The sequence below is a fragment of the Scomber japonicus genome, chromosome 1, assembly GCF_027409825.1.
Source record: "Scomber japonicus isolate fScoJap1 chromosome 1, fScoJap1.pri, whole genome shotgun sequence".
NCBI lineage: Eukaryota > Metazoa > Chordata > Actinopteri > Scombriformes > Scombridae > Scomber > Scomber japonicus.
This window is the reverse complement of record NC_070578.1, coordinates 18,550,171-18,562,652: the sequence shown is the minus strand read 5'-3', so window position 1 is coordinate 18,562,652 and position 12,482 is coordinate 18,550,171. Positions and strand designations below refer to the sequence as shown.

At 38.5% G+C, this 12,482-nt stretch overlaps 1 protein-coding gene across 1 annotated transcript in view; it reads right to left on the bottom strand.

Moving 5' to 3' along the window:
* Positions 1-12,482, bottom strand: part of LOC128357768 (CUB and sushi domain-containing protein 1-like) — a gene marked incomplete at its 5' end in the record, with an annotated part of 321,638 nt that overhangs the window by 153,740 nt on the left and 155,416 nt on the right. Inside the window, one exon of the mRNA XM_053318176.1 lies at positions 12,129-12,250. Coding sequence (XP_053174151.1) covers positions 12,129-12,250 — 122 coding nt within the window. The remainder of the gene's footprint in view (positions 1-12,128; positions 12,251-12,482) is intronic.

Genomic DNA, 12,482 nt, shown 5'->3' with positions numbered 1-12,482 from the left:
ATTCACTTCAGAGTAGAGAACACAGTCAGTCAGTCAGTCATACTAAAAGAACCACAGTTAAATCTCAGTGCCTCATGATAGACGCTACCCAAAGCCAGTTAATGTAGTGGTATAGACGTTATAAGCCGTGTACACAAGACAATAATGGTTTGCATGCCTCTCCTCATACTCCCCATCCATTACCCCAGAAAACAAAAAAAACCCTTGAATCTCAAAAACTAAACTTTGTCTGCCAATCTTGACCTCACTGTTGTGACCTTACATCAGAGTACTGTGAGAGAACATCTATCTACATACCTTTCTATCTACCTACCTTCATATGCATATATCTGTTTATAGAGGTTAGCAAAATGTTGTCTGGATGGTCTGAAGTTGCTAACTGGACTGCAAACAACAATCAGTACACAGAAGATCAAGTCTTGGTCCGGATATCCATTATCCAGATATCTGCTGGCTCCACTGGAAGCCCCGGAATACTGGCTTTGGCAACCAGACAGATAGCCGATGGGTTCTGAGATTGCTTCATGGCATGAATGGTGATTTACACTAGGGTACTCTGGTCAGAGGGCAGCCTCCCTACAATACACACTATGCTGTTGTGCAGGATCTAGCACCCCCCCCCCCCCCAAGAGTACATATGGGTATAGGTTTCATTTCAATCTTGAAGGCAGTGACACCAACCTCCTCATTAACAGTGTTGGGGTCATTACTCAAAAAATGTAATGTACTACACATTACTTTTGCGCTACTCCTTAGCAACGCTGGCGATGTTATGTAAAAATAATATATCAATAAACAAAATAATATGAGTCTTGATCATCATAACACCATGTTGGACAAATAATGACTGCCTCAAAAAAGTATATAGACAAACTGTTTGAGTGTCTCGTTACTAGCTTTGTGTTATCATGAGAGATCAGGCAGTTGTTGCATGCATGAAACGTACAGTACCTTTGAATATTTTTTTTTATCCTCCCAGTTTATACATAATAATTGAAGAATTTATGTAACGCAAGTCACCCCACATTTGTTTGTTTAGTAACTGTAATGTGATTACTGAATGTAGACACTGTAATGCGTTACATTACTGCGTTACAGATGAATGTAATGTGATTAAACTAACGTGTTATATTGTAACTAATTACACCCACAAGCTATTTTCCCCATGTCAAACAATGATTTCTACGAGAACACCAGACAGTCAATCTGAGATTTGATTGAACATTTAATGACCTACTCAACAACAAAAAAAACAAAATTTCACTTCTACAGTTAAGGCATTTACCAAGAATAGCTTTGAACATGTCACTAGGGGATGTAACATAAAACCAGATATAATTGGTAAAATAAAGTTACTAATTTACAAGGAACTTAGACCATTATTAAATACAAAAACCCAAGGGGCAAACTACAAAGGAAAAAGGGCCTGTGGGTGCTGTTTAAATCAAATAAACATATATAGCCAAATGAGGACTCTTAAAATACAAGCTACAACTCACTTTATCTAAAATAAACCAAAATGAAAATAAAACACCATCTATTTCTTACTTCACAAAAAACAGTCAAAACAACACCCTTGCTCTGTTTGTCTAACAAAGGGAAATTCTAAATGTGTGTTATAAGTAATCAACAAGAAACTATACCTGGTTTAGTACTCAGGTAGTTAACAAGTACCTCGTACTCATTTCACAAACATTGGATATCTAATAGTGTAAAATAGCAATGAGAGGCATGGTGGCCAGCTGTTTTCATAGAATCACCCCATGCTGACTGACAAGCTGGCCAAGCATTTGTAGATTCAGTCCCCATTTGCACCATCTGGACTGAAACATTGGACTGGGTACTGCTCCAATCAGGATTGTTGAAAATGCCAACCAGGAAGTGGGAGGAGCATCCGAACCCTGGGACCACACAGACTACTTGGCAGGCACAGAAAGAGCACTATAAAGGATTATACACATAGGGCGGGGGGTCAGCAGCAGCCATAAGAGAACACATGATAAATGCCTTTGTCGTACATTATTTTCTAATGAGGAACAACCAAAAGGAAAATCCTACACTTTGCAGCATGAGCACATATCTTTTATAAAAAAAAAATCTGGCACCCCCAACTGACATGAAATGTGACTTAACACTTAATAATTCAATCATATAATGTGACCTGCACACCACTGGTGATTACAAACTGGTGGTCAAAGATTGAGGATGTTACTGTGGACTAACAAGAGATGCTAATTTTTTAATGCTGACTTAACTCCTGTTCACACTGATAATGTCATACTAAAGACCCCACCCAATATCAGAATTTTTCTGATGTCTTAACTGGGTTGGATCAGGTTTGTGAAAGTCTTCTCTGTTGCAACAATAAGTTACCCAATATAACGTAACAGAGGTGTGGTTTTACATAAATAGTGCATCTTTAATTCATTGTCTACTACCGCAAGTCAAAAATAAACTGCCAGGAAAAAGTTTAAGTCCTGCACTGAGGTGACCCCCTGTCAGAAGTAGTACAGAGAGGGAACAGCTGTCCTGAAAGCAGAGTGTGCTAGAATTCCCTTGCTGAGATTGTGCAACTATGTTGAGTCATTGGTGAGCTGCCACAATGGCAGTTTGGGGCCTTTTTCCAATAAATTACTTTTAGTATTTCAACCAAATAAATAAGTAAAGAATAACCTGAAACTCTATTTGAGGACACGATCCACGACACCGCCTTTATGCATGCCATGTTACATTCAAAGTGTAATCACTTACACAAAACAAAATATGTGCAGTCAATAATTAATCAAATTACTCATTTGACTTACGGTACGGGGGGAGAGGCACATTTCTTTTCTCTTTTTTTTCTAGAAGCATTGAGTCTAATCAGAATTTTAAGTGCACTTTGCTACTCATTGCAGCTCAAGAGAGCGTTATAAATAATCTTTACAGTGCACTGCATCTTGCAGCTACAGTGAAATTTACAATGGATACACACCGTGTAGTTGAGCAAAGAGGGTCAAGCACGGTGTCAGGATGCATACTAAGTCATTGCTTAGAAATTATCTTCAAAACAATTGATTTAGATCAGCAGTGAAGAACATCTACAGGCTGTTAACCAGCACAAAGCAGTCAGTGCTGTAGCTGAATGTACACAGAGCTCTAAGTTCAATGCCACAGCCCCAGCAGCCCTGTCAAAGCAATGAGAGACCAAGTAAACAAACTTGCACTGTAGCCTGCATAGGCAGTGCATTGGGAGTTTTACTGAAGAGTAAAGACACATCAGCATCTACCTGGATCTAAGTTACATTTGCAGGTATATTAACATGCTTTTTAATGTGCTGCAGGCTGCAGCTGAGCAGCTAATTAGCTATCTAGTCTTTTAACTGACGTTGAAGGGCTGTATGGAAACAAGTCCTCTACCTACATTGACAGAAAACTGTATTCTGTTGAATTATGAATGTGAAACTAGGGGGCACCATCATGAAACTAGAAATGTAATATGTAAATTCCTAGCTATTGGTTTCTGGTATACTGCAGCAGATGAAAAATATGCAGATTGATTTTGGTTGGATTTTAAGTAATATGATATTTCAGAAGATATATATAGCCTAATTGGTTAGTAAGTGCTTCCTGAGGTCTGCTGTCAGGTTTTCATTAAAATAAAATGAGGCAGCGGAGGGCCCTGGTGGTCGAGTGGTTGGAGCGCATGGCACGTGGTAGTGGCGTCCCTGGTTCGGGTCTAGTCGAGGACCTATGCTGCGGGTCATTCCTCCCTCTCTCTCTCCCTACTTACTATTGGCATCTCTGCCAGTTGCTCCCCCCCCCCCAAAAAAAAAGAAATGAATTAAAAAAATTAAACGAGGCAGAATTGAGCAGTTCTGTGTGTGAAAAGGCCTGAAGCATTCATTCATTGCTTTTCTTTACATGTTCATTGTTTTCAGGGTCTCAAAGGCCAGAACCTGTCCCACTATTCACTGGCTAGAGGGCATAGTGCGACCCTTGACAGATGGCCAGGCAATCAGAAGGCTAATATACAATAACTCATTAACAGTCTACCTGACCTGCATGTCTTTGGATCGTGTAAGGAAACTGGTTCACTGTTGGGAAAACTCACAACAATACAGGCAGAAAAATGAAAACAACAGAAAGAGGGCTGGGGCTGCTATCTGAACCGAGGTGCTTATTGCTTAGAGCCATTATGCCTCTTATAATTAACACCTATTTTATTGTTCTTGTTTTTTTTTGTTACATTATGTTAATCACAGCTTCTTAAATATTTGGCACATTTTCCATAAGAGGTGAAGTGCTACACTTTTAAATCAAGCATATATTTAACTAATAACAGTGTGAGATTTACCAAACCTATGACAGTGTGAATCATAAATCCAAGTGATTCATCATATAAGTGTTAAGAATGAACTCCATTTGCTTCAGACATGTTGAAATCTAATCCATGACTGACAACTGCAACCAAACATGTTAGCACGTTCAGTGGATACCAGCTCCTTGGAAACAGCAAAAGAAGAGGTGACAAAGACAATGACAAAATTACTTGATATCTGCCCCCAAGGGACTCATTTCTTCACAGACGATGTACTGTATGTAATAAGGTCTTTACACTATACTGTAATAAAAATGGCTTCATTACAGAATAGAGGGTACATCATCTATGGTGATTATGGCATCTTGGCCTGATATGTCATTGTTTTTTAACTTATTTATCCAATTTGAATGTTGTTATATGCTCTGACAAGTGATTTTCTATTTGGGACAAATAAAGTACCTGTCAATTTAATAATAAACTGGCAAAGATGATAGCCCAGTGGCTGTACCCTGCAAGTACCCAGATGCGCCATGTTTATGCATTGCAGACTTGCCCCGAGGTGACCTTTGCTTTAAGTGGTAAGAAAGCAAACAGCTGCTGTGTGGTAAAATAACTCCCCTGTTGAGGTGTTACAGCACCTTTGAGTGCTGTTGACCTGTTGGCTGAACAGTTTAGGAAAATAAACTGCATACTAGGTTTGAGCAACAGCTGTGTGACAGCCTTGTGGAAACAGCATTATAAACTGTTCTGAGAAACAGCAAAGACTACCTGACAAAAGCACATAGGTGGAGAACATTCTTTTGTCAATTCAAGATTTTAGTTTTTACAATACAGCTCTAAAATAAAATTGTATGAATTAATGATCAACAATAGAGGAGATCGCTGCACACAACTAAAAATTGTAACCTTGGGACATTCATGCATCGCCATTAACAACCTCCTTTGGTAGAGAGATGTTAGGTGAGAGAATGAGAGAATGAGAGCCAGTGACAGAGCTAATGCAGTGAATTACAGTAGGTCAGTCAGACTGCCAAATTATACTCAAAAGCCAGGACAGCAGAAAGCCTTGAAATGAGATAATGTGCTAATTAGGCAGCGATAGGTGAAAGTTTTTCCATTACCACGGACAGTGATGGTTATTTACCCTGCACTTCACTAATGCATTCTGCCCATTCTATGTGATCAATGTCAGTACTGAGCTATGGCCTGTATGTTGTATCATTTGCAGTGCAGAAATTGCACAGTTTCTCTCTGCAATGGCAATGATACATATTACTACCATTCCTCTAAAATCTGATTGATTCCAAATTTTATTTCAAGGCTCAGGTGAAAAAGGTCTGTAACCAGCTCAAATTCAATCTTTGAGAATTTCAGGTTCATTCGGTTCATTCAGTTACATGTCAACAGAGGCAGCTTAGATGTACATGCATTCCATGGTCATTTCTCATACCACTTACTGTTTAACAACGTGGCTGCAGGCTAGCACCACTACAATTTTAGAAACTTTGTTTAGAGGAACACTTAAAATCCTTAACAACAAATCGGTTCTAAGTCTGTCGAATATACAAGATTATATATGGCTTGACTCCTCCACCCAGACAGTTTGTCAAGATACATAGCACGTGTAGCAAGAGAGGATTGTGTCATTCAACGCAGAATAAGTACTTTCAGTCAGTCTGTGCTCTCTGTTAAAGCTGCAGTGTAGTGTAGAACTCCATACAATCAACTATTAGAGAACTGGACACATATGCTTTATTTAGAGCTCATTTAAAGAAATGGTTAATTAACACTCAGCAGTGTGAGCAGCGGCTTTGGCTCAGGAGGTAGAGTGGGTTGTCCACTAATCAGAAGATTAGCAGTTCGATTCCCGGCTCCTCCAGTCTGTGGCCAAGATACTGAACCCTGAATTGCTCCCGATGGCTGGTCCAACAGTGTGTAAATGTGTGTGTGATAAGCAGATTGGCATCCTGCATGGCAGCCACTGCCATCAGTGTATACGTGTGTGTGAATGGGTAAATGTGACTTGAAGTGTAAAAATGCTTTGAGTGGTCAAGGGACAGTCCATTTACTGTCCTCAGTGTATCTATGCTGTACTTCTCTTGGTGCCTGCTGTCAACTGTCACTATGTTGCTATCACAAGTCTACCCTTGTGTATCTGCAACTTATTGTGGCTTTGCTTTTATGATTTGTGTATTTTATATACTGTGCTTGTTTTCTATGTGCTTCTGCTATGCATGTTTCAATTACTGTCCAACACTACAGCACAATATGGTCTTATTTAGTCCATATTTCTATCTAACATAAATATCTCTCAATTTATTGTATTATGTGCCTCTGTGTTGCATATTTTAAATAGCAACTGACAGTGTGGTATAAGGGTGTCTTGAATGCTGTTTTTATTAACATTAATATTCTCTTTCTATTTTTTATTGTTATGCAGCCCTATAAGTGATCTCAATAACTTTGTAATTTATATTCTGTTTTTAAAGTGACACAGTAACATCTGTCCAGGGACTGCATATGAAAAGAGTCTCTTGGCTAACTGTGGTGCATTTACAGTTTATTAATGTGCACTGTCCCTGTTAAATAAACCAATAAATAAATAAATACATACAGTTAATAACCCAGCTTCAGCTTACAGTAACACTAGTGTCGCTTAGCACTTCAAAGGACACATTCAGGTTAAACTATTAAACACTAACAGAATAACTTTTCGTAATTTTCGTAACTCTGGCCTCAGTTTTCATAATCGATAGAATCAATGCCCAGAGCACAATAAAACCCAAATTACAATTGGCTTTAGCTTACACCCACACCATTTTATGACGATGCACTGAATATTGGGCATTAGGTTCTCAGCATGTAACAGCTTGAGAAATAATGCAATTATGCTTTTATTGATCTTCAATGGCCTCAATGTCTGTATTAAGTAAAATTTAAATGAATCTGATAGAATGTCACCGAATGTGTCCTGCCAACACTAAAGTGATGATGATGATGATCCATGCATGAAAATGACATTCAATACTATAATACCACACACCTGCACTCTCACACACTAATATGTATTCATCAGGAAAAAGACAGCGATGATTAGAGACCTAATGTGTTATGTGTGACGACGCGTTTCAGGGTGTACGTGTGTGAGCAGTCAGGCATGGTTCAGACTTCCACAAAATAATTATCTGCTTGATACTGATGAATCAAGTGATTGACACACACAAAACACACACACATACACACACACACACACACACACACACACCATTGAGTCCTCTTCTCTGATGTTGACCCGAGTTTTTCCTCACTACTATCTAAAATTTGACAGTTTACCCAACAACATATTTCTCACAACCTCTGGCAGTTAGCAATTAAGTTGGCAGACAGAAAACACACAGTCAACATTCATAACATCAAACTCAACCAGTTGCGAGCACACATACTTACACAAACAATAACACAGACATCCACACAAACGCACACAATCGGAGCACACAGGCAGGCAGTATTTTGCCGACACACTGTCAGACCATTACAAACTGTATTGATTGTGCTGCTTTTATTTAGGACTTAACAGAATGACAACAGACACGCAACCAGCCGGCATTGCTTATTGGCTATTTAAGCCTTCACACGTAAACCTAAACAAGGAGGGAACAAAGACGAACGCACACTTCGATAAAAACATTTGTCTCTGTCTCAATTTTATATAACATGTTATTGATGAAAGAAGTCATCTGAAATAATAGTCAGTCTGAGGCACGGCGAGCACACAGAGGGAATAAAAAAGAAGGACAGCGCAGGAGTCTGAGATGGAATTGGAGAATTGTAAGGAGAAAAAGAAAAGATCTACACAAAGATGATTGTTATTCATCTTAATTCTTGCTCATTTACGCTCTTTAAATGTCTTATTCTCTCCCTAAGCCTCTAAGTACTTTCTCTCTAACCGACCACAGAAAGTATATAATTTTTTTTTTTTTTTTTCTGGGTATCTTACACTTAGGATTCTAAATAGTGTGTTTAATCATCTGTCTCATTCCCTGTATACACAAATTAAATCCTGATTAAAGATCAATGTTCAAGCGGGAATATATGTCTTCTACTTAAGCAAGATCGTAAGCTCGTAAAAGAGGTTAACAGAAAACAAGCTGAGGCCCTTCCGGCAAAGTGTCCAGGCAGAAAGAACCAGCTGATCGGGCTCAGCAGATTTCTTATTAATGGAAGCTCAGTTGAACTCACTGAGATATAAATAATTATAACACATTACAGATATTCATGAAAATTCCATCTTTTGTTTGTTGTTTTTATTCCATGTCTTTACTTTATAGTATAGGATAGTTTTAGGATGAAAATCACTTTCAATCTGTCCTCAATTACCTGAATGACACTGTAACATCTGCACATACAGTACAGTGCAAAATATTTATTAACTTCATACAAAGTTCAGTAAACAGGACAGCCTCTCTGTGAACTGTGTGAATAACAGATCAAGAGCATGAAAGTAGGAAGCATCATGCCATGCTGGATCATTCCACACATTACCTACTATCGCTAAAACATTTTTAAAAACAAATTAGCAGTGAAACAGTTGGTAACTATCTAATATATTAATTGAATGTGTGAGAAATTGTAGAGGGACCTTTCCTATATTTCACAGGGAGGACATTATTGGTCATGGGTGGCACCATGGCCCCCTTTAAAGCTCAGGTTATTTGTTGGACCAGAGATGGTGACTTGCATTTCCTGCTCTTGAAGACTGTTTCCTTTTCTGAGAGGAGAGACAGGCATCTGAACATGCATGCCACATTTGTCATGTCTTATTAGTTACAGGCTATAATATGTTTGAATTATTATTTGAATGTGTTTTAAGTTTTACAAAGTCTGTCGCACTGTTGCCATAATACTGTGGGTAGGTCCTACTTAATTTTATTCTGTGTAGTTCATTTATATTCCATCCTATTGTATTTTATTCCGGTCTAGTCTATAACTGTCTTTATCGTCCTGTTTGTCTCTGCCCTTGTCTCTCCCTTTGTGTATGTAGATAGTGACATTCTGCAAATGCCAGCAGCTGTAGTAGCTGATAATCTGTCATTACAGCACATTCTTAATGTGCTCTCAAACCTCAAGCATTCTTAACACATGCATACAGAATAGATAAAAGACATCTGTCATAAGCTAAGGCTATGTGAATCTATTATACTCTGTTGTATTATATTCTATTTTAAATCCTAAGTAACACACACACGTAATGCAAAGAAAACTTTTCATCTGCTACCTGACTCCAAGCAGAATCACTAGTAATAAGCAGTCTCTGTCATGATAAAACTTAAAAATGCAGTCGTGTCAATTAATCCATTTTCCTAATTGTTGTGATTCCTTGTGATAAAGATGAAATCACTTCCAAAGAAATGTCTTACAATGCAGACCACTTTCCCATGCCTGATAATGGTTTGAAAAAATATCAGAAGTGCTAACTATTATTATTCTCAAAATGCAAAGTCAGTATTTTTTTTCCCAAAACTCATCAGAGTCTTATAACTACATGAACAAGATGAATCTACACAGCCATATACATACATACTGTGAAACTCTGTCATGGTTTGACAAAAGCTATTGGCCATCTACACTAATGTTGCCATTTTTATCCATCAAGGTCAGCGAGACAGAGAGATGAGAAAAGCCAATTTCTCTCTCCTTTTCCCTATTTTATTTTTGTTCTCCTTCTTCGATTACATCTTGCTATTTCTCCACCCTGCTCTTTCAGAGGCTCAATAGGTGAGTAGACTTCATGTATGCCCATCTCAAACTCAAATGCCACATGTCAAGTACATACCTGGACATTCAGTCTTTTTTTTCTTTTCTCCATTTCTGGTGCTCACTTTTTTAGGTATAAAGTAGCTAGCTTAATATTCAACCCCATTTCTCACTATACTTTTCTATTCTCTATACTCTCCTCTCTCTATTTTTCTGTAGTTTTTCAGCGAGCTCAGTGCCATCTTACTCTTTTTGCTCTTCCCTTTCTCTACTTTCACCATCTTCAAACTTAACATTTTAGACAAATCAAAGTGAGAGAAGATGATAGAAGGAGAGAGTAAATGGGGAAAGAGTGGTGCAGAACAGAGGAGATGAGATGAGGGGGAGAGACAAGGAGAGGAGAGAAGAACAGAGAATAAAGAAGAGAGATGCTAGGAGAAAATGAGAGGCAGGCAGAGGGTAAAGGGGAGAGTGAAAGGAAAGAGTGGAGAGCAGAGAGTACAGGAGCAGGGAAAAGGGAGAAGAAATGAAGACAGGATATGTGACGAGACATGAAGAGAAGATAATACCACAAAAGAAACCGTAGACAGAGAGACTTGAGCTGTTGTACCGCAGGTATATGAATTATTCATGTCTACACAACAATGACTCAACAACAAAGTTTCCTTCACAAAATTGGAGGTGTACTGACCATGAGCTTAGCAATGGAGAACAAAAAGGAAACAAACAATAGTCCTTGCTGTGTTATTTCATTTAGTTTCTGCTACTTATTCTCTCATATTCTTTTAACCTGTGATTACCACAGGTAGGTGCTCTTTTATAGCATTTCTTTTGTGTCTCACATTGCATTCTGCAAGCAAGTATTGGCTAGAACTATGCCTGTCTATTGACAGGGACGCTGGATACTTTTCCCATAATTGGACTGACACTAAGCCAACAGTCATTCAAAAACCTTTACCATCATATCTCGTACTCTGATATCAACTCTCAACTCAATTGTTTCTCCAGGATGTAACTTAACTGTCCACCAACTCTAAGCAAAGCTCACTGGTCACTGGGCACTTCATGGGAACTGCTTTTAACAGTCACTAAATAACAGTTTGATCAGCTGATTGTGGATACTCTTTAAAACTAACCAAACCGAGTAGCAACACTTCTTCAAGCTAACATTAGCTGCTTCCCCTGGCCTTTTACGAAAGTAGCAATACTCTCGCTCTGTTAGCTACTCACCAGGATATCGCAACTGCTAAGGTCCACACTAAAGCAGTTAAAAGAGGCAGAGCCTGCCCTTGTGGTAATATACTGCAGCTTATTTCTTGCTCACTAAATGGCTTGTCAGACATGATGTGACTGAAATCAGCATGTTTCTTTCTGAAAGGCAAGAAATACAATTCAGAAGGTCCAGTTTACTTAACAAATCTGTGAATCAAAGTCTTCTCAGATGCCAAAACACATACTTGGAAACAACATTTTACAACTCTGGAAAGCACATGAGTAATGTATGTGATTGGCAAATGCAGCACACTGATGATGCTGCGTTTTGGCAAAAGTTGGCAACTTTTTTTGACAAATGACCCTGCAATCTGTTTGCCAGAGCCGCCAACACTAGCATCTCCACTGCACAGTCACACAGCCCCCATTCAAGTGACTGTCAGTAGGAAGGTGTCCATCCTCCCATAGTTTTTACTAAAACTGATCTCATGTATCTTCATAACATCACAGCTCACATCACTGACAGTGCGACGGACATAAGCTTTTGAGGGCTAAAGCCAGTATGTTGGCAATACTGACCATAATTGATCATTGAATTGTTAAGTGGACAAAATGGGCTGCATAAAAAACATGCATTTTAAACTTACACAAGAAGAGAACTGTCACGCTTTGCATATGAAGTACAATGTCTAAAAAATAATACTCTTCCATGATAAGATAACTACACTGTAAAATATAATGTGATATAAGCATATTGTAGTATAGAAAGTATATTTTTCATGTGTCAGATTATAACAATTATTTTGATTGAAAAGCTGCTGAAATAAAGAGAGGAATAAGATAATGACAATGAGCTCACCTTCACAGAGTCCATTGCAGTGATGACCCACACACAGTGTGCATTGTTCTCATACTGAACAGGGTAGTTCGGAGAAGTTATGACCCCTCTGGGCCCCCTTAGGTTACTGCCACAGGTACGAGCTACATAGAAGGAAAGCAAAAGAGAGAGACAGGACAACACAGAGATTTATAGGGTAATCAAAATTATGCTCACAGATTGTAAATGACTTCTAACCTAAAAAAGACAAAAAAATACAGGAAGAGGGCAGGTTATCCTTCCTATAACCAAAAACGAAACAGGGCACTGGCATTTTGGTAAACCTGTAGACTATATAATTGTCAAAGTAGCCCATTTTGTCCTATATTCAAAATT